Here is a 25,525-nt window from a genome sequence, read left to right on the forward strand (position 1 = left end):
ACATGAAAAATATACATATTTCTGTATACTACCAAAGACTGTGTGGAAATTCAAAGTTTAAAAATCAATGCCATTTATAATTACTCAAAAAACAAAAACACCTGTATATAAATCTTAAAAACATTGTACAGGACCTATTACTGAAACTTATAAAATAGTAATGAAGTAAATCAAGCCATATCAAATAAATGTAAAGACATAATGTTTTCATGAATTGGAAGACTCAAAACAGCAAAGATGCCAACTCTCAACAAATAAATCTACCAATTTAACTTAATTTCTATCAAAATTCAATACAGCTTTTTTTTCTGGTAAAAACAGACAAGCTTATCCAAAATTTTACATGGAAATTCAAAGTAACGAGGAATGTTAATCAGTTTTAAATAAGAAGACTGAAGACAGAGGACTCACTTTACCCGATTAAAAGATTTACCACATAACTAGAGCAATTAGTAAACCAATAATAGTACAGGACCAAGAAAAAGTCTGAGTATTAGGTCTTTAAAACCACATGAAGAAAAGGTTTGTTTTTAAAGAATCAAAGCCTAAATAGTCTAAAATGGTTCAACAGAACGTGCCCATTCATATGTGTATTCTTATCTCCTTAAATATAAAGGCATTTGATGGCTCAAACCAAAAAATTAAGGTCTTAAGAATAGAGACAATGTTTTAGAACAAAGGAGATGTTCAATGAAAGTTTTCAGACCTGTCTAACTCTCTTTAAACTGGATAGCAATGAATGTATATACAAGACACATAGAGTCTAGGTTCTTTACCATGGAAACAAAACTATCCTCCTGCCAATTAACTAAGGAATCAATGACAAAGTGCCATAGCTTGGCAAGGAAGTCTGAAAGAAACATTTTGTAGTTCATTTTCTATTTTAAGTCTCTCCCTTCTTTTTTAAAAAAATTCCTGAGATAACACTGAAGTGTAAACTAAGAAGAAAGATGTAGCTGAAGGTTTTCCTAAGTGCATAATAACCACTGGGTCTCTCTCTTTGATGAATTCTCAGATGTAGAGTAAGGCTCTAGGTTGGGTCAATTTCCAATATGACTCTTTAAATGACAACTGATATCCTGCAATAGGTATTTTCACAGGGAAGAAAATTGTGGTGTTTCTCTTTGGTATGAATGATCAGACTCTGAGTAAGATGTTTCCTCTGGCAAAAGATTTTCCTCAGTGGTTACATGCAAAAAGTCTTTCCCCAATAGGAGTTCTTGAAGATTGACTGAGGACTGCCCACTTGTGAAGGTTCTTCCCACATCTGTCACGCTGACAGGGTTTCTCCCAGTATGAACCCTCTGATGCTGAGTGAGGGATGAGCTGCGACTGAAGGCCTTTCCACACTCACTGCACTCATAGGGCTTCTCTCCAGTGTGGATGATGGAGTGTCGAATGAGGTTTGTGCTCCAGCAGAAGGTTTTCCCACACTCGAGGCATTCATAGGGCTTCTCTCCACTGTGAATCCGCTGGTGCCTGGTGAGGCCTGACCTGCGGTTAAACGCCTTCCCACACTCCATGCACTCATAGGGCTTCTCTCCAGTGTGGATGCTGAAGTGCCGAATGAGGTCTGCCCGATTGCTAAAGGCTTTCCCACATTCTTTGCACTCAAAAGGTTTCTCTCCAGTGTGGGCCCGTTTATGCAAGATAAAAGTGGAGCAGTGGGTGAAGGCCTTTCCACATTCAGTGCACACATAGGGCTTCTCCCCAGTGTGAATCCGCTGGTGCCTCTTGAGGTATGACCTGTGGTTGAAGGCCTTCCCACACTCGAGGCACTCAAAGGGCTTCTCCCCAGTGTGGATGACATAGTGGTGAATGAGGGCTGCGCTCTCACAGAAGGCTTTCCCACATTCACTGCATTCATAGGGCTTCTCCCCAGTGTGAATCTGCTGGTGCCACATGAGGTATGACCTGTGTTTAAAGACCTTGCCACATTCAAAGCACTCATACGGATTCTCACCACTGTGGATAATGTAGTGTCGAATGAAACCTGGCCTATCTCGGAAGGCTTTTCCACATTCTTTGCACACAAAGGGTTTTTCTCCAGTGTGGCTCCTGTTATGCAAAACAAAAGTGGAGCGGTGGGTGAAGGCCTTTCCACATTCATTGCATTTATAAGGCTTTTCTCCACTGTGAATCCGCTGGTGTTGTGTAAGGTGTGACTTGCGGTTGAAGGCCTTGCCACACTCCATGCACTTATAGGGCTTCTCCCCGGTGTGGACCATGTGGTGTTGAAGGAGATAAGTGCTCTTACTAAAGGTTTTCCCACACTCTGTGCATTCATAGGGCTTCACTCCAGAGTGAATCCTCTCATGTCGAGCAAGGAGGCGTTTCTTATTAAAAATTTTCCCACATTCGTTGCATTTAAAAATACTTTCCTCTTCCTGAATCATGAGATCATTACCAGATCCACATGAGTCATGGTCATGGACAGCACCTCCTGGAGGGACTGGCTCCTCTACAATCTTTGAACACACACCACCAGGTGTCCCTAAGCTGCCATATTCAGAGCTTGGTTTCCCAGGGAGCTTGTCCTTCTGGGGTTCTATCTCTGGTCTCAAGTGTCCTTCTTGCATTTCCAGTGACCCTTCCTGATCATTGATTTGGCCCAACTGGGAGTCCTCTGAAACTCTTTGTATTAGTTGTTGCTGGAATAAGACTCCCTCAGACAGGGCTGGCTCACAAGTGGTAGGTTCTGTGGTCTTGGGCTTTCCTTTGTCACCTGAAAGAAATTCAATACACAAAAAGATCTGTTAATAACGCCAACATGGAAGAAAGAAAATCAGTATTTCAGTGAAAAAAATGAAGATGGAAATAGTGTCTCTGTGTCTGCCACATTTCCCGACCTCTGAATCCCAGGATAACAATTTCTTTCTTTCCTGATCCTTGGACTGTTGACACCTTGAAAGGGAGACCCAGAGAACTAGCTGGGTGAGAGGACAGGGGGCTGGAAAAAGACATGGTCAATTCCAGACTGGATAGTTATGCAAATAAGTAACTCATCTGGGCTCACAGAGTTCATGGTGAAGAGATGACTCAGTGCAAAGCCTGAAAGCCCAACTATGTGATCAGAAGGTTGGGGTTTTAAGCCATAAGATAACAACTAGACCTCCAGAAACAGAAGGAGGGCAGGAGACTGAGTCATACAGGCACTGATTTAATCAGTTGTGCTTATGTAATGAGACTTGGTGAAATTCTTAGGTTGGCAATATTTCATGCATATATTGCCATACATCAATGCCAGGAGGCTAACAAGTCTGAGGACATAGTAGCTTATGTTTGGAACCTCTCCAAAATCTGTTCCTAAAAAACATCTGATGCAAACCTATTGGACAAAGAATTTACAACAACCATCTTAAAAAAGCTCAAGGAGCTAAAGGAAGATACAGAGAAAGTCAAGAAAACTAGGTAAAAACAAAATGGAAACATCAATACAAAAAAAGAAAACCTAAAAAGAAATGAAAAAGAGGGAATTCCCTGGTGGTCCAGTGGTTAGGAGTCCATGCTCTCACTGTAGGGGGCCCAGGTTCGATCCCTGGTCAGGGAACTAAGATCCCGCAAGCCACGTGGCGCGGCAAACAAAAAAAGAGAAAAGAAATTCAGGAGCAACAAGTTCAGTAACTAAAATGAAAAACTCATTAGAGGGATTCAAAGAAAAATTTGAGCAGGAAGAAGAAATAATCTGCAAACTTGAAGACAGGACAATGGAAAATATTGAGTCTAAGAAACAGAAAAAAAGAAAAGATTGAAAAATAGTGAGTAGAGCCTAAGGAACCTGTGATACACCCAATGAATCAACATACTCATTAGGGAAGTCCCAGAAAGAGGAGAGAGAAAGGGTCAGAGAGAATATTTGAAGAAATAGCGGAAAACTTCCCAAATTTGATGAAACATCCAAGAAGCTCAATGAATTCCAAGAAAAATAAAGAGACTCACACTGAGAAAATTACAATCAAACTTTTGAAAGCCAAAGATAGAGTATAGCAAGCATGAAGCAACTTGTTACAAACAAGGGGCACTCAATAAGATTATCAGCAGATTTCTCATCAGAAACTTGGGAGGCCAGAAAGCAGTGGTTCAATATATTCAAGTGTAAAACGAACAAAAAGTGTCAAGTAAGAATCCTGTATCTGGCAAAGCTGTCCTTCAAGAGGGGGAAGAGGGACTTCCCTGGTGGTCGAGTGGTTAAGACTCCATGCTTCCAGGGCAGGGGGTGTGGGTTTGTCAGGTAATTAAAATCTCACATGCAGCTCAGCACGGCCAAAAAAAAAAAAAAAAAAAGTAAGGAAGAAATTAAGACATTCCTATATATGAAGGCTAAAGGAGTTTGTTACCACTAGATCTGCTCTGTAAGAAATTCTTAAGGGAAAATTCTTCCATGGTGAAATGTAAGGACACTAGACAGTAATTCAAAGCTATACCAAGAAATAGAGATCCTGATAAAGGTAAATACATGGGCAATTATAAAAGTTAGTATTACTTTGTAACTCCACTTTTAAAAAATATATATATATGTGTGTGTGTGTGTGTGTGTGTGTGTATTTATTTATTTATTTATGGCTGTGTTGGGTCTTTGTTGCTGCACACGGGCTTTCTCTAGTGGCGGGGGGGGCTACTCTTTGTTGCGTTGCATGGGCTTCTCATTTTAGTGGCTCCTCTTGTTGTGGAGCAGGGGCTCTAGGCACGCAGGCTTCAGTAGTTGTGGCACGCGGGCTCAGTAGCTGTGGCACACGGGCTTAATGGCTCCACAGCATGTGGGATCCTCCCAGATCAGGGCTCAAACCCTTGTCCCCTGCATTGGCAGGTGGATTCTTAACCACCGTGCCACCAGGGAAGTCCCGTGTAACTCCACTTTTTGTTTTTACATGGTTTAGAAGACTTTTTAAAATTGTTAATCTAAAGGCTACTATTATTGTAACTTTAGTTTATAACTCCATGTGTAGTTTCCTACATAATTTAAGAGACTAATGCATTCAAAAGAATTAGTAGTTTAAGTTTCTAGGCATACAATATATAAAGATGTAACTTTGTGACACGAACAACTGAAAAAAGAGATGACAGAGCTGTAAAGGATTTTTGTTTGTTACTGAAGTTAAGCTGGTATAAAATCAAATTAGTGTTAAAACTTTAATATGTTAGAAGTCATTCCCATGGTAACCACAAATAGCTATAGAATTTAAAGTAATTCCAAAAAGGAATTTAAATGTTTCACTACAAAATATCAACTAAACACAAGACTATAACACAGGAAATGAGAAAGAAAAAAGCTATAATGCATATAGAAATCAAATATCAAAATGACAGAAGTCTCTCCATATCAGCAATTACTTTAAATGTAAATGGATTAAACTCTTCAATTAAAAGACAGAGATTATCAGAATTGATAAAAACACATGATCCAGAGACTTCCTTGGTGATCCAGTGGTTAAGAATCTGCCTTCCAATGTAGGTGACACGGGTTCGATCCTTGGTCTAAGGAACTAAGATCCCACATGCCTTGGGGCAACTAAGCCCTGGCACCGCAACTACTGAGCCTGCACGCCAGAACTAGAGAGCCCACATGTTGCAACTACACAGCCCACGCACTCTACTACAGAGCCCATGTGCTACAACTACTGAGCCCATGAGCTCTGGAACTCACGTACCACAACTAGAGAGAAGCCCACACATTGCAACAAAGAGCCCACGTGCTGCAGCAAAAGATCCCATGTGCCACAACTAAGACCCCACGTAGCCAAAAATAAATAAATAAATATTAATTTCTTACAAAAACCCACATGATCCAACTATATGCTTTCCAAAAGAGACTCACTTTAGATCCAAAGACACAAACAGATTGAAAGTCAGAGGATGGAAAAAGATATTCCATGCAAATACTAACCAAAAGAGAGCAGAGATTTCTATATTAAAATCAGACAAGATAGGCTTTAAATCAAAAAAGATTACAAGTGACAATGAAGGACATTATATAAATAAAAGGTATAATACAGCAAGAAGATATTACAATTGTAAACATTTACATAATGACAGAAGATCAAAATACATGAAACAAAGAATGACAGAATGGAAGGGAGAAAGAGCACTACAACAACAGATGGAAACTTCAACATCCCATTCTCAATAATGGAGAGAACAACCAGACAAAAGATAAGTAAAGAAATAGAGGACTTAAATAACATAATAAACCAACTAGATCTAACAGATACATACAGAACATTTTACCCAACAACAATAGCATACACATTCTTCTCAAGTGTACATGGGACATTTTCCAGGGCAGACCATAGGTTAGGCCACAAATTAAGTCTCAACAGATTTAAAAAGATATCATACAGGGCTTCCCTGGTGGCGCAGTGGTTGAGAGTCCACCTGCCGATGCAGGGGACACGGGTTCGTGTCCCGGTCCGGGACGATCCCACATGCCGCAGAGCGGCTGGGACCGTGGGCCATGACCACTGGGCCTGTGCGTCTGGAGCCTGTGCTCTGCAGCGGGAGAGGCCACAACAGTGAGAGGCCCGCGTATCACAAAAAAAAAAAAAAAAGATATCATACGAAGTATGATTTGTGTCTAATGAAAACAAAAACTTAACATACCAAAACTTACAGGATGCAGAGAAAGCAGTGTTAAGAGGGAGAGTTGTAGCTATAGATGCTTCCAGTAAAAAAAAAAAGACCTCAAATCAACAACCTAACAACATAATTAAGTAGGAAAAGAAAAGCAAACTAAACCCATACCTAGCAGTAGGGAATATGAAAGATTAAAGATAAATAATACAGGGGACTTCCCTGGCAGTCCAGTGGTTAAGACTCTGCGCCCCCAATGCAGGGGGCACGGGTTTGATCCCTGGTCGGGGAACTAAGATCCTGCATTCTGTGGCCAGTTAAATAAACAAACAAATATTTTTAAAAAGGTAAATAGTGCAGAGAATAAAAAAATAGAGAAAAATCAGTGAAACAAAAAGTTAGTTATTTGAAAAGATCAACAAAATTGACAAACGTTTAGCTAGATGAACCAAGAAAAAAAAAAGATTCAAAATACTAAAATCCGAGATGAAAGTGGGGATATTACTTTTGATTCTATAGAAATCAAAACAGAGTATAAGAGAATACTGTGAAGAACTATACACCAACAAATTGGAAAACCTAGATGAAATGAACATATTCCTAGAAACACAAAACCTGTGAAGACCAGATCATGGAGAAATCGAAAATCTGAATAGACCTATAACTAAAAAGGGATTGAATTAATAATCAAATTCTCCCAACAAAGAAAAATCTTGGACTTGATGGCTTCACTGGTGAGTTCTAACCAAACATTTTTTAAGAAGAACTAAGACCAATCCTCAAACTCTTCCAGAAAACTAAAGTGGACAAAACACTTTTAAACTCATTCTGAGACAAGCATTACCCTAATAGCAAAGCCAAGTACACTACAAGAAAACTACAGGGCAATATCCTTTATGAACACTGATGCAAAAATCTTGAACAAAATATTAGCAAAACGAATTCAGCAACATATCGAAAGGAATATACACCATGACCAAATACAGTTTATTCCTGTAACGTAAGGACAGTTCAACATATGAAAATTGATCAGCGTTAACACATCACATTAACAGAATGAAGGAAAAAGTCCACATGATAATCTCAAATGATGCAGTAAAAGTCTTTGACAAAATTCATGATAAAAAAAAAATCAATGATGAAAGTCTGAAAGCTTTTCCTCTAAGATCTGAAACGAGGACATCTATTTTCACCACTTCTATTCAACATAATACTGGAAGTTCTAGACAGAGCAATTGGCAAGAAAGAGAAATCAAAAGCATCCAAACTGGAAAGGAAGAGGTAAAATTATCTTTGCTTGCAGATGGTAGTTTATTACATGTAAAAAACGTAAAAACCACAAAAACGTCACAAAATAACTGCTGAATAAATGAATTCAGCAAAGTAGCAGGATACAAAGTCAACACACAAAAATCAGTTGAATTTATATACATGAATAATGAACAATCTGAAAATGAAATTACAAAACAGTTCTATTTACAATAGCATGAGAAAGAATACTTAGGAATTAATCAACGAAGTGAAACACTTGCACAATGAAAACTACAAAACATTGCTAAAAGAGTTAAAGATGATGTAAATAAACAGAAACACATACCATGTTCCCAATTTGGAAACCTAATATTGTTAAGATATCAATACTACCCAAAGTGATCTACAGATTCAATGCAATCCCTATCAAAATCCCAGCAACATTTTTTTTTTAATCTTTTGGCTGCACCGCATGGCACGGGGGATCTTAGTTCCCCGATGACCGGGGATCAAACCTGCGCCCCCTGCATTGGAAGCCCAGAGACTTAACCACTGGACTGCCAGGGAAGTCCTCCAGCAAAATTTTTTGCAGAAATAAAAAAAAATCCCACCTAAAATCTATAGTGCATCTGAAGAGACCGTGAATAGCCAAAACACTCTTGAAAAAGAAGAACAAAGTTGAAGAACAGAAAATTCCCGATTTCAAAACTTACTACAAAACTACAATGATCAAATACAGTGTGCTACTAGCATAAAATCAAATAGACCAAGGGAATAGAATCGACAGCCCAGAAATAAACCCTCACATATATCATGAAATGATTTTTGACAAGGGTGCCAAAACCATTAAACGGGGGAAAAGACAGTGTTTACAACAAATGGTGCCGGGAAAACTGAATACCTACATGCAAAAGAATGAAATTGGACCCTTATCTAACATCATATACAAAAATTAACTCAAAATGGAGAGAAGGGACTTCCCTGGTGGTGCAGTGGTTGGGAGTCCGCCTGCCAGTGCAGGGGACATGGGTTCGAGCCCTGGTCCGGGAGGATCCAACATGCCACAGAGCGGCTGGGCCCCCATGCGCCACAACTGCTGAGCCTGCGCTCTAGAGCCCGTGAGACACAACTACTGAGCCGGCATGCCTAGAGCCCGTGCTCCGCAACGAGGAGTAGCCCCCGCTCACCGCAACTAGAGAAAAGCCCATGAACAGCAACAAAGACCCAATGCAGCCAAAAATAAAATAAATAAATTTATTTAAAAAAAAAAATGGAGAGAAGAAAACATAGGGCAAATGTGGCATGGCACTGGATTTGGCAAACATTTCTCAGATATGACACCAAAGGCACAGGCAACACAAGAAAAAATAGAAAAATTGTAGTTCATGAAAATTAGGAAAATTTGTGATCAAGACACTACCAACGGAGTAAAAAGATAATCCAAAGAATGTGACAAAATATTTGCAAATCATATATCTGAAAAGGGATTAATAATCAGAATATACAGAAAACTCAAACTTAACAAAACAAAAAAACAGCCTGATACAAAAATGGGCAAGGGACTTGAATAGACATTTCTTCAAAGATATACAAATGGCTAACAAGCACAAGAAAAGATGTTCAACATCACTAATCATTAGGGAAATGAAAATCAAAACTATAATGAGATACCATCTCACAACCATTAGGACAGCTATTATTGGAAAAAATAGAATAACAAATGTTGGTGAAGATGTGGAGAAACTGAAACTCTTGTGCACTGTTGGTAGGAATGCAAATTGGCACAGACTGTGGAAAACAGTATGGCAGTTCCTCAGAAAATTAAAAATGGAAATATTGATACTACATGATTCAGTAATTCCATTTCTTGTTATATGAATTCTTTCAATTCAAAAGAATTGAAATCAGGGTCTCAAAGACATTTGTACACCCATGTTCACAGCAGCATCATTCACAATAGCTAAAACATAGAAGCAACCCAAGTTTCCACCAAGGGATGAATGGATAAGTAAAATGTGAGACTGAGACACACACACACAAGAATATTACTGAGCCTTAAAAGGGAATGACATTTTAACACATGCTACAACATGGATAAACCTTGAGGACGTTATGTTGAGTGAAATAAGCCAGTCACACACACAAAATAGTGTGTGACTCCATTTACATGAGGTACATAGAGTAGTCAAAAATCACGGACACAGAAAGATTGTGGTTGCCAGGGGCAGGGCATGGTAGGGACATAGGGGGATTACTGTATAATGGGCACAGAGTTTCAAATGATGAAGAGTTATGGAGAAGGCTGGTGGTGATACCTGCACGACATTATGACTCTATTTAATACCACTCAATGTATACTTAAAAATGGCTAAGATGATATATTTTACACTATCTGCATTTTACCATACCCACAAAAAAAGATAACATGAGTAATGCACAAAGAATCCCTACAAATCAGAAAGAAAATGCAGGGCTTCCCTGGTGGCACAGTCTGCCTGCCAACGCAGGGGACACGGGTTCGAGCCCTGGTCTGGGAAGATCCCACATGCCACGTAGCCACTAAGCCTGTGTGCCACAACTATTGAGGCTGTACTCTAGAGGCCACAAGCCATAACTACTGAGCCTGCGTGCCTCAACTACTGAAGCCCGCACACCTAGAACTTGTGCTCCACAACAAGAGAAGCCACCGCAATCAGAAGGCCACACACCACAATAAAGAGTAGCCCCCGCTCGCCGCAACTAGAGAAAGCCTGCACGCAGCAACAAAGACCCAATGCAGCCAAAAATAAATAAATAAATAAATTTGTTAAAACACAAGAAAATGCAAACAAGTCAATAGAATAAAATAGATGTTTATCATGAAATGACATTTCAAAGAAGAAAACTTAATTCATAGATTGACTCGCAATCATACGATAAGGTGCTAAAGTTCCTTATGAACGAAGGAAAAGCAAATCAAAACCATGTGGGATACAATTCTGTATTCACTTGATTGTCAAAAATTGAGGAGCCTTATAATACCAGGTATTGGTCAAGGTATGGGTTGAAGAAACCTCCATTCTTTCCTGGTGGAAGTGTAATTGGTTTAGCCCCTTTAGAACATAACAGGAATTATCTTGTAAACTTGAGAATTTGCACAGCCTATAATCCAACAATTTCACTCTAAGAAACATTAAAAGACAGCCTAAACAGGAGCAAGATGACCAATATATACAAATGTTCTTGGCAGCACTGTGAGAGTGAAAAAATGTGAACAATTAAATGCTACAGACAATGGATGAATACAGTGTGAGACAAGAATACTTTTAATTTATTTTCTTCACTGTAAGGAACTTCAGCATATTTTTACTTTGAGCAGAGAAAAGGATAAAGTTATAAAACAAGCAGAATATAAGTGATGAAGGCACTTTCATGAAAAGCTATTTTCCAGATTCTGATGTCGGAACTGGCCATGCCCAGGGGCAAGACCTCTTCAACTAGGTGAAAAGAGAAGCTACAGGTAAGAGAGTCCAAATGAGTGTGGAAGGGCTGAAGATCAAGCAATATGAGGCAGACTTTACTTTCAACATGAAAACTTGCTGACACATTAGTGGTCACATGCTGAGGCATCTGTGGCTATACCTGGGGTAGCTCATGTAGGACAGAGAGCTGACCAGAGGCATAAAGCAGATGTAGAGACCAGTTAGGCGAACTACTAGCATCCCGCAAGGAAAAGATGATGAGAGCTTGGACTCAGAATGTGGGGACAGATCTGATGGGAGGTGGTAGAAGTGACAGATTCAGGAGATGTACATGATGTAAAATGGACGGGATGTGGGAGGTAGCCGGATATAGGGGCCGATAGAGGTGGAGGGGTGAGGATACAGTCTCTGGGGCTGTATCCAGTCTCCAACCTGCCTAGACGGCAGGACCGTGCGCTCTAACTTGGGAGAGGAAGGAGTGAGCATCGTAACGGCTTCCTTGCCAGGCATGTTGACTGGGTGCCTCTGAGATATTCAGGTGGAGAAGGGCAGAGAGCAGAGGGCAGAGGCTCGGAACTGCCTCTCTGAGGGGCTGTCGACAGGCTGCACACAGACACTCGCACGCTGGTGGGGCCGCCCGAGGGACTAGGAGGGAAAGAGCACGACTCTGCAGGGGCCCCATCACCACACACGGCGGCCCCAGTGCCCTCAGCAGCCCAGATGTGGGGCACAGCAGGACAAATGTCACCGTCAGATTTTACCAAACAGGAGGAGTAGGGAGACATGCAACAAGGGAAGGCTTCTTGAGTATCTGGACAGGGTGGGAAAGGGGAGGCAGAAGAGAGCTGGAGAGGAGCTGGGAGAGGAAGGAAGGCCCTTTTCCTCAGAGGTCAGAGGGAAACGTGAGATGCATTACTCATTACAATACAGGGACATGAATGACACCAACGGCTTACTTCCCACGAGCCACTGACTGCGGCGCAGACGCTTGTGCTAAGCGGTTTTATGCTTTAACGCGTTATATGACCACGTCCCCAACAACCCGGGGACGGAGCAACTATCAGGAACAGACTGAGCGCAGCAGACCACACTCGCCAAACCATCTGCTCCTCCACTTGGACACATGGCCCAGCCCCATCTCCCAGCCCCATCCCCCGAGTGTGGCCAAGTGCCTATCAGTGGAAGCGGGGGGCTGGTGTTTGTGCGAGTCTTCCTTGCCCTCTCACTCTCCTCTGCCTGCTGCAGGAGGTCAGGACAACCTTCAAGCCACATGCTGACGGCAGAGTGGACCCGGGTTGCTGAACAGCTGTGTGATGCACAGTCACACGGACCGGGTGCGCCTCAGAAAAAGTGCTTCCAGGGACATCCCTGGTGGTCCAGTGGTTAAGACTCCGAGCTTCCACTGCAGGGGTCACGGGTTCGACCCCTGGTCGGGGAACTAAGATCCTGCATGCTGCGAGGTATGGCAAAAGAAAGAAAGAAATACAAAAAAAGAACAAGTGCTTCCATATGCTGAGCACCAAGATGCTGGAGTCTGATGGCAGCTAAGATTTAACTTAGTCAAACTTATATATACAAAGACACAAGGAGATCCCAAAGTTCACTAGGGCCACAGAGCTGGTGATCGGTCGGCACCCAGGCTTGAAGCCCAGGCAGCTGGAGCCCAAGACACATCTCAGCTCATGCACCTCTATCCTCCAGGAGGACAGAGGGACCTGGGGTCAAAGGGCTCCGTGGCCTCCAGACCACCACAGAGGCCCGAACAAGACACTTCCCCAAGGAACCAGGGCCAGCGACCTTCCCCTTGCAGGGTCTTCCAGCTGCCCAAACCTTGGCTCCTACCTGGACAGGTGCTTCGGGAGAGGTCTTTCTTCACTGTCCACAACTCCTGCCCCTGCTCCAGTTGGTAGATCAGCTCAGATCTGGGAACAGGACACCCTGTTCATGGAGAAAGGAAGAAGACACTAGGATTTCTGTGAAAACAAAGAAAACCTCTCGATCTAGTGTGGGACTTCAGGATGTGGACAAGACCTCAGAATGAAGCTGCTCCCATGCATATACAAAATGCTGTACTGTGAACTGGAAACCAAAGACATGCCACACTGCCATGGAGTTTTTATTCCTAAGTCAAAAACTAACTATAGTGTATAATCGTAGTAAAAGGACTGTGTTCAAGCAACTTAAATGCATTACATCATTTCAAAATTGAAATAAATTTATGGAGTAATTTAAACAACTAACATATTTAAAATATTGACTCTTGGGAATTCCCTGGCGGTCCAGTGATTAGGACTCTGTGCTTCCACTGCAGGGGGCAATGGGTTCAATCCCTGCTGGGGAACTAAGATCCCACAAGCTGCATCGTGCAGCCAAAAAAAAAAAAAATTGACTCTTCATTCAAAACAAGTTATGTGTCTTCATTGATCCAGTTCTTTTTTTAGAACCCAAGCAAAGTTTTGTATTGTTCTTCCTATAGGCCACAGAGGATTCTATCCTAGGGTTTCCTCACAGCATTCCCAGCAAGTACATATTGTGATCAGCACCATTTTTTAAAAAATTATAGTTCATTTACAACATCAGATTAGTTTCAGGTGTACAGCAAAGTGATTCAGTGTATTTATATACACACACACACACATATACATATATATTCTTTTTCAGATTCTTTTCCATTATAGGTTATTATAACATATTGAATATATATAGTTCCTTGTGCTATACGGTAGAACCTTGTTGTTTATCTATTTTATATATGGTAGTGTGTATCTGTTGATTCCAAACTCCTAATTTATCCCTCACACCCCACCCCCCAACTTTGCTTACCATAAGTTTGTGTTCTATGTCTGTGAGTAGCCCTATTTTATAGATAAAAACCATACAGAAACCATGCTCAGGCAGATAATGTGATTTGCCAAAGAGGCCAGAATTGGTGAATGGCTGAGCCAATATGGGCCCAGGTCTAGCCATCTCTGCTCTGTGTGCTGTTTTACCACAAGGCTACACAACACTGTTCCAGAAGGTGCTGGATCCAGGCATGGGGATAATGAGACTCCTGAGGAGTAACAACGGTAGTGACGGCAGCAAGCTTCTCAACTGCTAACCTGCACGTAACCTGGTCACACGAGGCACAGTTCTGACCCCTTCCCATAAGTTAGCCATGTACCCTTGCTACGGCCCCGGCAAGTAGATACCATCTTACCCCATTTTACCAACGAGCACCCCAAGGCACAGACAGCTTCAGTAATTTGCCCAGGACCACAAGGTTTTAAGGAGCAGAGTGGGGACTGAACATAAGAGTCTGGCTCTGGAGCCTGGGCTCCCCAGCACTACACTAAGGAGGAAACAGCAAACACCCCTGAGTGGGGCCAGCATCCTGAGACCGAGTGCAGGGCAGTTATGAGGCAGGGATGTGAGCACGAAGATTCACCCGTTGGGAACAGGGGCCGGGGTGGGTGGGGCAGACTCAGTGACCCTAGATTTCAGCGTTTCATGAACTACTAGAAAATAATAAAACTGAGAATCCTACACAGTGGTGTATGGTCACGTTGGACATTTATAGAAACATCAAATAACATCTACTTTCATCAGTATTTCATAAAAGGATTGTTGCTTAAAATAAACCCACAGAGGAAGCTTCATCAATGAAAGTGTATGTTCTTTACTGGGTAAGTTCAGCTGTATGAGACTCAGTGCAGTAGCTGAGTTTTCCTGACTTTGCTAAGGACCAGGAGAGCATGAGAATCAAATGCGTGCCTGGAACAGGCCTGATATGCAGTCAGTCCTCCAATGACCAGAGTGAGCTGTGACTAGCATTAACATTAATATTTTTCTTAAAAGTGACCCACTTTTTATTTTTCTTACATTCGTTCAAAAAGGGAATCCTCATTGTAAAAACAAAACAAAACAAAAGGGAATCCTGGGCTTCCCTGGTGGCGCAGTGGTTGAGAGTCCGCCTGCCGATGCAGGGGTCACGGGTTCGTGCCCCAGCCCGGGAAGATCCCACATGCCGCGGAGCAGCTGGGCCCGTGAGCCATGGCCGCTGAGCCTGCGCGTCCGGAGCCTGTGCTCCGCAATGGGAGAGGCCACAACAATGAGAGGCCCGCGTACCGCAAAAACAACAACAATAAAAACAAAAAGGGAATCCTGTTTAGCTCTGATAAACGGGAAACAGAAACCCAGAGTCACTTGAGTCGATGGCAGGTCAACCTGAAAAGGTAGCAATAAAATCCAAAGGATGGGGCTTCCCTGGTGGCGCAGTGGTTGAGAGTCCACCTGCCGACGCAGGGGACACGGGTTCGTGCCCCGGTCCGGGAAGATCCCACATGCCGCGGAGCGGCTGGGCCCGTGAGCCATGTCCGCTGAGCCTGCGCGTCCGGAGCCTGTGCTCCGCAACGGGAGAGGCCACAACAGTGAGAGGCCCGCGTACCAAAAAAAACAAACAAAAAAACAACAACAACAAAAAACTCCAAAGGGTGAGGTTAAGTGCCAGCGAGCTCATGCTGCTGCTCAGGGACGGGGCTCCCTCTGAAAATGGGAAATTAGCAATAGTGGGGGTGGGGGGAGGTGTTCAGTACTGAACCCGGATTTTCACTACATAATCAGGGAGGACACAGAATAAAGGAATGGCTTCCTCGGGGTGTCTCTCAGTGTCCCTGGTGAAGTGTCCGTGAGCCTTCAGAAACAGGGTTTCTCAGCCTCTGTTCAACTGACATTTAGATCCAGGCAATTCTTTGTTGAGGAGAAGGGGAGGGAGTACGTATGTCCTGTGCAGCATAAAGATGTGTAGAAGCGTTCCAGGTCTCCACTCAATAGATGCCTGTAGCATCTACATCCCAGTTGGGACAACCCAAATGTCTCCAGACATTGTCATGTGTCCTCTGGGGGACAACATCATCCTTGAATGAGAACCACTGGCTTACAAGGATATAAATAGGGTGACGGGAAAAAGCGACTGTGACAGGGGAGGGGCCTCCAAGAGATTTCGTGATCAGGAAACAGCTGGTGAGGAGGTGGTGACTGTGCTGAGAAGGGGTAGCCATGTGAAAAGCCCAAGCACACCCACACCCACCAGGCATAGAGAACAGCAACTGCAGAGGCCCGAGGCAAGTACGTTAAGTATGTGCACAGGAAATAGCAAGACACCAGTGTGATCAGAGCAGACTGAGCTCAGGGAAAGCATGGGGAGGAGAGTGAAGGGTCAGCAGGGCCAGATAGTGGGCCTTCTTATTTTTAAAATTTTGTTATAAAATATCTAAATATGTCAAACGTTTCCTAATTTTGTGTAACCTCTTCTCATTAACACAGAATACAATCCCAATTCTCTAAAAACAGGCATGTCTTACCCTATGCCCTGGATTTACAGCTCTCCTTTCCCTCAAACTGAGAGGTCTAAGTGATTATCCTCAGGCTGCTGTTTCTCCACCTTGGCTCTCTTGCCCTTGTGGGCTGGATCAACCTTTGTTGAATGGGGCTGTCTTGTCCATCCTCAGGTACTAAGCAGCATCTCTGGACTCTAACCTGCTAGATGCCGGGACCACCCACACCCCAGGTGTGACAGTCAAATGTGGCTGCAGACTTCCAAATGTCTCCTGGGGACAAAACCAAGTATTGAGAAGCACAACTGTCTCAGCTTCACTCTCTTGGATCTTGGCCAGGACTCAGGGAACAAGAGACAATCATGAAGGCACAGGAGAACAGAAAAGCCCCATAACCGAGATCCTGTGGTTTAGAACAATACCTGTTGGCACTGAAGGCAAAAACCTCCCGAGGCCCCACCTGCCTCACCCTCTTCCTGGAGACCATCCCATCACTCACAGCCCTGTGGACTGGGTTGCAGGGGATACGTGAGCCAACCAGTCCCACCCAGTCAGCTCCCTGTCTGGAATGTGAAACAAGAACCTCAGACAGAGGCCAGTCTGTGCTGGGCACTGGGGTAGAGGCTCAGGGAAGTATGGGCTCAGGTGGCCACTCCTGCACTGCCTCCATCCCTGGAGCCCAGCAGCAGAGAAAGAAAAAAAGAGAAACAATATAAGTATGCAAAAAAGTAGAAACAAGGTATCTTGGGGCCCCAGAGAGCAGGGACTGGGGTAGCCACTCCTGTCACAAACTTGCTGAGGCACAAAAGCCATTTTGAAAAGACAGAGACGTGAACAAAGCCAGAGGGAAAACCAGGACAGGAGATCCAGAAGTCAGGGCATAATCCTGGTGGTTCCCAGTTCCTACATCAGTCCATCATATGGCCCAACAAGAAATTCTGCCTTTGGGCTCTGCAGAACACCCCTGTTTCCTTCCATCATTTTCTAGGAGCCAAAAAGGAACTTTATTCAAAGAGACACAGGGATAGCAGGCAGGAAGAGATGAATCTCAAAAATGACTTAAGTTGTGAGGAAAAGGGAGGAAGGGCTCCTGAGGCCGTCTTGACCAGCCAAGACAGAGCCAGAGTTTGGGATAAAGGAGGTGGCAGGTCCTCTGCACGGCAAAGTGGCAAGGCCTTACCCAGAGACACCAGAAGCCCACAGTTTTCCAGCATCACCTCCTGGTACAGGGTCCTCTGATCCAGGTCCAGCTGCCCCCACTCCTCCTGGGTAAAAGTCACAGCCACATCATCGAAGGTCACAGACACCTGGAATGTCAAACAGAGATAGTAGCATTAGCCTTGGGATGGTTGGATGGGATCAGAGCCCGTCTCTGCATCGCTGCTGGTAAAGGTGCAGCAAGATCAAGGCCCTAATCACTGGGTACTTCCTCTGCACTGGGCTGAAGGGGAGTGGACAATGCTTCGGACATAATACAATACAGCTATACTTTGGAGATATTGGGGGTTTGGTTCCAGACCACTCCAATAAAGCCAGTCACATGATTTTTTTGGTTTCCAGGAGCATATAAAAGTTATATTTACACTATACTGCAGTCTATTAAGTGTACGATAGCGTTATGTCTAAAAAAATAATGTAGACACCTTAATTAAAAATTACTTTAGGGACTTCCCTGGTGGCGCAGTGGTTAACAATCCACCTGCCAAAGCAGGGCACACAGGTTTGATCCCTGGTCTGGGAAGATCCCACATGCCGCGGAGCAACCAAGCCCATGTGCCACAACTACTGAGTCTGCACTCTAGAGCCTGAGAGCCACAACTACTGAAGCCCGCAGGCCTAGAGCCCATGCTCCACAACAAGAGAAGCCACCGCAGTGAGGAGCCCGCGCACTGCAACAAAGAGTAGCCCCCGCTTGCCACAACTAAAGAAAGCCCGTGCGCAGCAATGAACACCCAACGGAGCCAAAAAATTAAAAATTAAAAAAAAAAGTACTTTATTGCCACCTACTGTATAGCACAGGGAACTCTACTCAATGCTCTGTGGTGACCTAAATGAGAAGGAAATCCAAAAAAGAGGGGATATATGTATACGTATAGCTGAATCACTTTGCTGTACAGTATAAACTAACACAATATTGTAAAGCAACTATACTCCAATAAAAATAAAATTTTAAAAAAGGAATAAACTGAAAAGCAAGAAGGAAAAAAAAATTTTTTTAAGTACTTTATTGCTAAAAAATGCTACCCATCATCTTGAGCCTTCAGTGAGCTGTAATCTTTTTGTGGGTGGAGGGTCTGAACTATTGTGAGAACTACCAAAATGTGACACAGAGACACGAGGTAAGTGAATGCTGAAACGCTTGCTGGACGCAGGGTTGCCACAAAACTTCAATCGTAAAAACACAGTATCTATGAAGTACAATACAGCGAGGTACGCCTATAGTGTAAGAGAGAGGAGCCTACTATGCAGGAGCCATTGGAAAATGACACAAGTCAATGGAAATGACATTGGAACTGTGAGATGCAGACAGAAAGGACTCTAGGATGTCAGAGGACTGAGTAAGTGATGATAATATCAATAACGTTAACAACAGCAGTACCTGAGCTTCACTGGTCCTACTACCTGCTGGTCCCCATGCTGAGTGCTTTATGTTGTCTCAAAGCAACTAAGTCCCTAGCTCTTAAGCCATCGTTTTCACCAGTATCTCCTGATTAAACACACTGCATACAGAGTTTTCCTTGTTAATGTTACTTCCACCACCATATTCTATACATTCTCCTCAATGTGAAATGTCCAGCAGATGCAGGACCACATCCCTATGTGACCAGAACCACTAAGTAAATATAAAAAATCCAGCCACTCCACTCTCAGATGAACAGCCCCACCAATGCAGATCTATCATTTAAATGCTCCAAGACATCGCCTCATGGTTTTTCACCTGCACTTTCAGTGCTCACATCTCTCTGCTTTCTAGCTTCATCCTAACAGCTTTCTTGAGTTAATATTTCAATTAAAGACCTAGAAATTCCTAGTAAATTGACTGGTTCATACCTAGGAACCCTGCAATATTACTCATTTCTGGTACTGGATAAACTCATATTACTGGGCACATTTTGGGCAGGTAGGTAAGGATATTAAAATTAACTAGGGCTTCAACATTGACTACCAGATGATATACGTTTAATTAATCAAAACTCTCTGGCAAGTAATCCTACAGCATCCTCTATGATTGTTTAAGGGCGCACATATGGATGGCTTTCTCTGGTTGGTTTTAAGTTGGAAGTGGGGACAAGGATTAGGGAAAGGGTCAATTATTAATCAAGTCCTGGCCATTTGGGGCCGATGTTACATAAGTCACTGTTTCTCTTCCTGGACTGTCTCTAGAGATAGGAATCTGGCTTCTGGCAAGTCTTAGGCCGGGCTAGACTCCTGGGTTGTTGATTGTAGATAAGGGACTGGATCACGGGTCAGGTTGTTTGTCAAAGTTCTATTTTTATACGCGGTCTATTTTCCATTTGCATATTCAGTCTCGCATGTTCTAAGACTGGAAATAAAGTCAGTGACGAGCCAGCTCCACTGGTCGTACACAAACACAACTGCAAAGAGAAGTCTAGCGCCTCTCTTGACTTCCACCCTGCTCAGGAGCCCTCTCCGAACCAGAAGAGAAGCAGCAAGGCCAGAAACGTGGTCCACTCACCCGCGTCGGGTCCATCCACGCCGACGCCATCATGGGACCCTGAGGCGAGAGCGGGGCCCGTAGAGGCGGCGACAGAGGCGGGTACCGCGGGCTCAGCCGACCACCACCCGTTTCCTGCCCTGGGCTGGGTGGCCGATCGAGCGGAGGCTCACCGCTCGCTCAAATGCGCGGAGGCGAGCCCTAGCCTCCTTTCTGCTCATTTGCGAAGAGCCGCACTAGAAGCGGCCACTGAACTGCTATCCCCTCCCCACAGCTGGCGTGGACGGAACAGTCGCGCGCTAATGACATCTACAGCCAATGGGGTCGGAAGTCCCTCCCCTGCGCAGGAAATACCCCCGCCCTGGGCCTTCATTGGTCCAGCGCCTGCTACAGACGTGCGGTGCACCGCCTTCTGGGTAATGTAGTTTTTTCTTAACAAACAACCGGCCTCGGAGCGCGTTCCAGAGCCGTTATTCCTCCATGTAAACGACTTAGGAGGCCCAGGGGTACTTCCCTGGCAGTCCAGTGATTAGGACTCCGCGCTTCCACTGCCCGGGACCTGGGTTCGATCCCTGGTGGGGAAATTAAGATCCCACAAGCTGCAAGGCACGGCAAAAAGAAAAATAGAAAAAAGACTTAAGAGACCCAGAGCCCTGAAACAGACCCGCCTCTTCACAGGGGACACAACTTTGGGGAACCAAGGAGCACTGAAGGTGCAGGTGAAAAAACTATGAGCCAATGTCTTGGAGCAGTTTTTTTTTGTTTGTTTGTTTTGGTTGCACACAGTGAAAGCGCGGAGTTTCAACCACTGGCCCGCCAGGGAATTCCCTTGGAGCATTTAAATGATGGATCTGCAATGGTAGGGCTGTTCATCTTAGAGTGGAGTGGCTGAATAGCTTGTATTTACTTAGTGGTTCTGGTCATATAGGAATGTGGTCCTGCATCTGCTGGACATTTCACATTGAGGAGAATGTATAGGATATGGTGGTGGAAGTAACATTAACAGGGTAAACTCTAAATGGAGTGTTTTTAGTCAGGAGACACAGTGGTGAAAAAGATGCCCAAAATGATCAGAAAACATGTTTGAGCTCCTCGCTGAGTAGTCTGGATGTTTACTCTGGTGCAGTCAAGCTTATTGTAAATGAAGGGAGCAGCTGCCACAAAAAACTGCAACAGGAGGATGTAGGGGAATGTTGGAAGAAAACTCCCAAAATTGCTGCAAGCAGAGCACATCATTTCAGAAGAGGTTGAAGATATATTTATTATCAGGGATGATTTATCCTGACGCAATAATATGACAACACCGCGTAAGTGCTAGTGAATTCATTTGAGAATTGGATGGCATTGATGTGCAGTGAAACATTTTATCTTGAAGATGGCACCATGTTGGATGTCAGTATAAAGAGAATGGACCTCTGGATTGATTAGTGTCCTGTTTTACAAATGACATACTCCTGAAAATATGGGGAAAGTGAGTTGAGTCTAGGAGCCACTGGGATAGGTGGTAGGTTATGCACCACCAGGGTGGTTATTTGCATAAAGTAGTAACTTGTTTTCAAGAAGAGTCGTTAAGTCACAAAACCTGCGGCCCAGGAAGGGCATCATTTTGGGCTGCTCTCATGGGAAACAGTTTCTACAGAAATAAAGATTCTAGGGACTTCCCTGGTAAGACTCTGTGCTGCCACTGCAGGGGGCGTGGGTTCAATCCCTGGTCGGGGAACTAAGATCCCGCATGCTGTGTGGTGCGACCAAAAATAAATAAATAAATAAATAAAATAAAGATTCTACTCAATCACACACCAACTCATGCAACTATAAAGACCTGGTACAAAATGATTCAGCTTTTATTAATTAGCAAGATGCATCTTAAAAGAAAAGAAACAAAAGACAGAGTAGATACCAGAGCCAAGGGGGCTCCATGAGCAATCACAAAGGATTAGGGGTATACAGGGCTCAGGAAACCATTTGAGCAGATGGGGGAAGCACCCTCCGAGAGTGGGCCCGGACCCATGGGTGCTCCAAGATCTGGACCAAGGGCAACCGCTCCGAGGGCTGGTATCTGAGAAGCTTGGAGATCAAGTCCTGAGCCCCCAAAGGCATTGATGGGGGAAACCTTACATCTACCTGATGAGGCCACAGAAGAAAGAGAAGTATGGTTAATTTCCTTGGTCCATTCAAGGCACTGTTCGGGATCTTAGCAGACAATCTTTGTGTGTGCCCTGGGCTACGCAGGCCCACCAACCCCCACTGACTAGCTCCCACATGAATGCCCAGAGTGTGGCCTTCCCACCTGGAGGATGCGTCTGTAGGTCTCATTATGGGAGGGGCTCTCAAAGGGCGGATTTCCCACCAGCAGCTCGTAGCAGAGCACTCCAATGCACCATAGATCCACCTTCTCATTGTATGTTCTCCCCTCAATCATTTCTGGGGGCAAGTAGTCCAGTGTCCCACACATTGTCCTTCTCCTAGAGGGCAGAGAAAGGAGCACTAAGCAGAGGATCAGTATAAGGGAAACTCCTTCCCCAGCTTTCAATGAGACAGGAGACCCTAGGAAATCCTGGCAGTCCTCTCGCAGGCACAGGAATTTGGAAACACCAAATTTCAATACAGATCAAGGTTTGAAGAAGGCAAGTACTGGGATCCACCAACTCCATATTTTAGAACTTTTTTTTTTTTGGAGGTGCTGCACGTCATGCAGGATCTTAGTTCTCCAACCAGGGATCAAACCCGTGCCCCCCTGCAGTGGAAGCACAGAGTCTTAACCACTGGACCACCAGGGAAGTCCCTCCATATTTTAGAATTCTTCATACAATTATTTAGCTCACGATCCAGGATATTTTCACAAGGAAGATTTGGAACAAACTGATGGTACACCAAGAGGGACGAAGTAAATTAATTATGGTTTATTCATACAGTAAAATTCCTGGAATTATGGAGCAATGGTTCTTAATTTATTTACATGGAAAGTTATTGGTAAAGTTATATGTTAACAGAGATTAATCTCTGTTAAATGGTTGAACCACATTCTTTCAGTCTACAAATACACATTAAATATAGGCATTTGAAAAAGGTAGTATTTAAATACAAACCTAGGCTTGTATCTGGATCTTACGTGTGAAATAAATCAAACTGGATCATTCTTAACCGGCACCCAGGGTGCCACCACCTGACCTACCTTAGAGAGGGGGTGTGCACAGACCAGCCAAAGTCTGCAATCTTCACCTCACCCCTGAACCCCAGCAGCAGGTTCTCCGGCTTAATATCCCTATGAATCACCTTCTTTTCATGGCAGTAGGTCAGAGCATCTGCCAACTCCTCCATTACCTGTGTGAGCAAAGAAAAAGCAATCTGGAAATGGAGCTGGCCATGGGCTGATTATTGCTGTGATTTCCCATCTGGAGCCCCCCAAAAATCTCTTGCTTCCTATTTCTAAGTCAGTTCCACTCATTTATTCAGTGAACTGCCGTAGAGCCTTTCATGTTTCTTTCCATAAGATAGCACACTTAGATTCTGTTGCTTACAACCAAAGAATCCAAACTTACACACACAATTTATTAATATTCTGGGGGTAATTAGGGTATCCAAATGTGAAGTTGTAGGATATAAGAGTCATTATATAAAATTTATAGACTGAAATTCAGAAATAAAGAAAAAAGCAATCTGGATACTCATGACCACCACAAGCAGTGACCCCCATCAGCCCATAGGAAACTCATGAACCCAAGCCCTCAGCCTCCCACCTCACCGTGGCTGTACGCTGTTCATCTAATGTGTGGCTCTTTTGCAGCTCCTTGTAGAGCTCACCCCTTGGAGCATATTCTAGAATCAGGTACATCCGGCGTGCATCATGGAAGTAGTTGTACAGGCGTAGGATATTGGGGTGTCTGCGCAACAGAAGGAGGAAGTGTCAAGACTCCTCCCTGAGGCCCAATTCATGATGCTATTACAAATGACTGGTCACACAAGGGGCAAATTGTGCTGGGACCAGAATAGTAACAGCATGATCTGGAAGTTTGTGAGGGGAAAATGAAACAGGCATCAAGATTCTGATGTCTGACACAGGGAGCTTTACATGGTGTAACTGGAATGAACTGCAGAGAAAAAAATCTTCATAAAGCAATTATACTCCAATAAGGATGTTAAAAAAAAAATCTTCAAGGTGAAAGCAAAGGGCCTATTTGGGGGTAGTATTGGGGGAAATGATGAGTTCAGATGTCGGAGATGGAAGAGGAAACAGGAACAAGTGAAAAAAAGAACCTGTAACAGGAATCTCATACAGAGACTGTCCTTACTGTAGATGTGCCTGGATTTCAATTTCTCTGCGCAGCTGGTGTTCCAGTCCTTCCTTCTCTATCTGGGACTTGAAGAGGACTTTCAGGGCCACAATGAAATGGCTTTCCTTGAGCCGAGCCAGGTACACATTCCCAAATTTTCCCTTGCCGAGAGGACGCCCGATTTCAAAATCATCAATTGTGAGGCGCCGCCTGATAGGAGAGAAGGAAAAGAGTCTCCGTTTCGGAGGTGGGTGGAGAGTCAGGGAAACTTCATGCTCGCCTTCCTCTTTCACTTTACCCTCCCTGGGCCCCTTTCCCTTCTCAAGGGCCCTGTCAGGGTGTTTGGTCAATAACTGTCAGTCCCATGAGGCAACCTTCACACGTGGAGCTTGCTCTTCATCCCTCGGTCCCACTCCCCTTCCTTTTTCAGATACAAAACAAAAGCGCTCACACGGTTGGGATGCTGGGCATCGTTTGACCTGCTACAGCTACGGAAAAAAGAAAAGAGACGTCAACACTTTCTTCTGTGCACACCCACCCCCAACAACTGACACCAGGCCTTTCTTCTAAACCCTCTTTCTCTGGTCCTGGTACTTATCCCTTTCACCTGCGGGCTGCGCACTGCCCGACTTCATCAGTTTTCGGGAGGCTCACTAGACAAGATGGTGGTGAGGAGGACGCCTTCCTGAGCCCTGAGGAGCTGGGTGTCCAGGAAGGAGGTAACCCTCAGGCTGAGGCTCTTCCAGTCCCGACCCGCTCCCACGCAGCCTCGGGGCAGTCACTGGGCGGGCACCGCCTGCGGGCTCCCCTGAGGCTCACCTCCGCACAGACCCACTACTGAATTAGGTAAGATCCTAGACAACGCGGCCCAGGCCCTTTATACTAAGTGCTCTGGCCCCATTGGCTGAGCGGGTAGTTCCTGGTTGACTCCCACTGGTTGAAATGTCTGAGGCTTAGGCAGCGTGCCCAATAGAAGAGACA

General features: G+C 44.2%; 2 protein-coding genes across 3 annotated transcripts in view; both read right to left on the bottom strand.

The window, feature by feature from the left end:
* Positions 1 to 20,529, bottom strand: part of LOC115848067 (zinc finger protein 805) — a 47,912-nt gene extending 27,383 nt beyond the window's left edge. Inside the window, exons 1-4 of the mRNA XM_070044401.1 lie at positions 20,292 to 20,529; positions 17,775 to 17,901; positions 13,122 to 13,217; positions 1,275 to 2,725 (exon numbers count right to left, since the gene is read on the bottom strand). Coding sequence (XP_069900502.1) covers positions 1,275 to 2,725; positions 13,122 to 13,217; positions 17,775 to 17,901; positions 20,292 to 20,324 — 1,707 coding nt within the window. The 5' untranslated portion in view covers positions 20,325 to 20,529. The remainder of the gene's footprint in view (positions 1 to 1,274; positions 2,726 to 13,121; positions 13,218 to 17,774; positions 17,902 to 20,291) is intronic.
* Positions 20,530 to 22,091: 1,562 nt separating this feature from the next.
* AURKC (aurora kinase C) lies at positions 22,092 to 25,525 on the bottom strand. Of its 2 annotated transcripts, none has more exons than XM_030848390.3 (7): positions 25,152 to 25,525; positions 24,996 to 25,032; positions 24,563 to 24,754; positions 24,016 to 24,154; positions 23,446 to 23,594; positions 22,561 to 22,735; positions 22,092 to 22,394 (listed from the first exon to the last, which is right to left on the bottom strand). In XM_030848390.3, exons 1-7 carry the CDS (start codon positions 25,177 to 25,179, stop codon positions 22,224 to 22,226), a joined length of 891 nt encoding a protein of 296 aa, XP_030704250.1. In that variant the 5' UTR covers positions 25,180 to 25,525; the 3' UTR covers positions 22,092 to 22,223. The 2 variants fall into 2 exon arrangements, with proteins under 2 accessions (XP_030704250.1, XP_060145436.1); XM_060289453.2 differs by having other exon boundaries at positions 25,364 to 25,524.

This window comes from Globicephala melas, chromosome 19 (assembly GCF_963455315.2).
Source record: "Globicephala melas chromosome 19, mGloMel1.2, whole genome shotgun sequence".
Taxonomy (NCBI): domain Eukaryota; kingdom Metazoa; phylum Chordata; class Mammalia; order Artiodactyla; family Delphinidae; genus Globicephala; species Globicephala melas.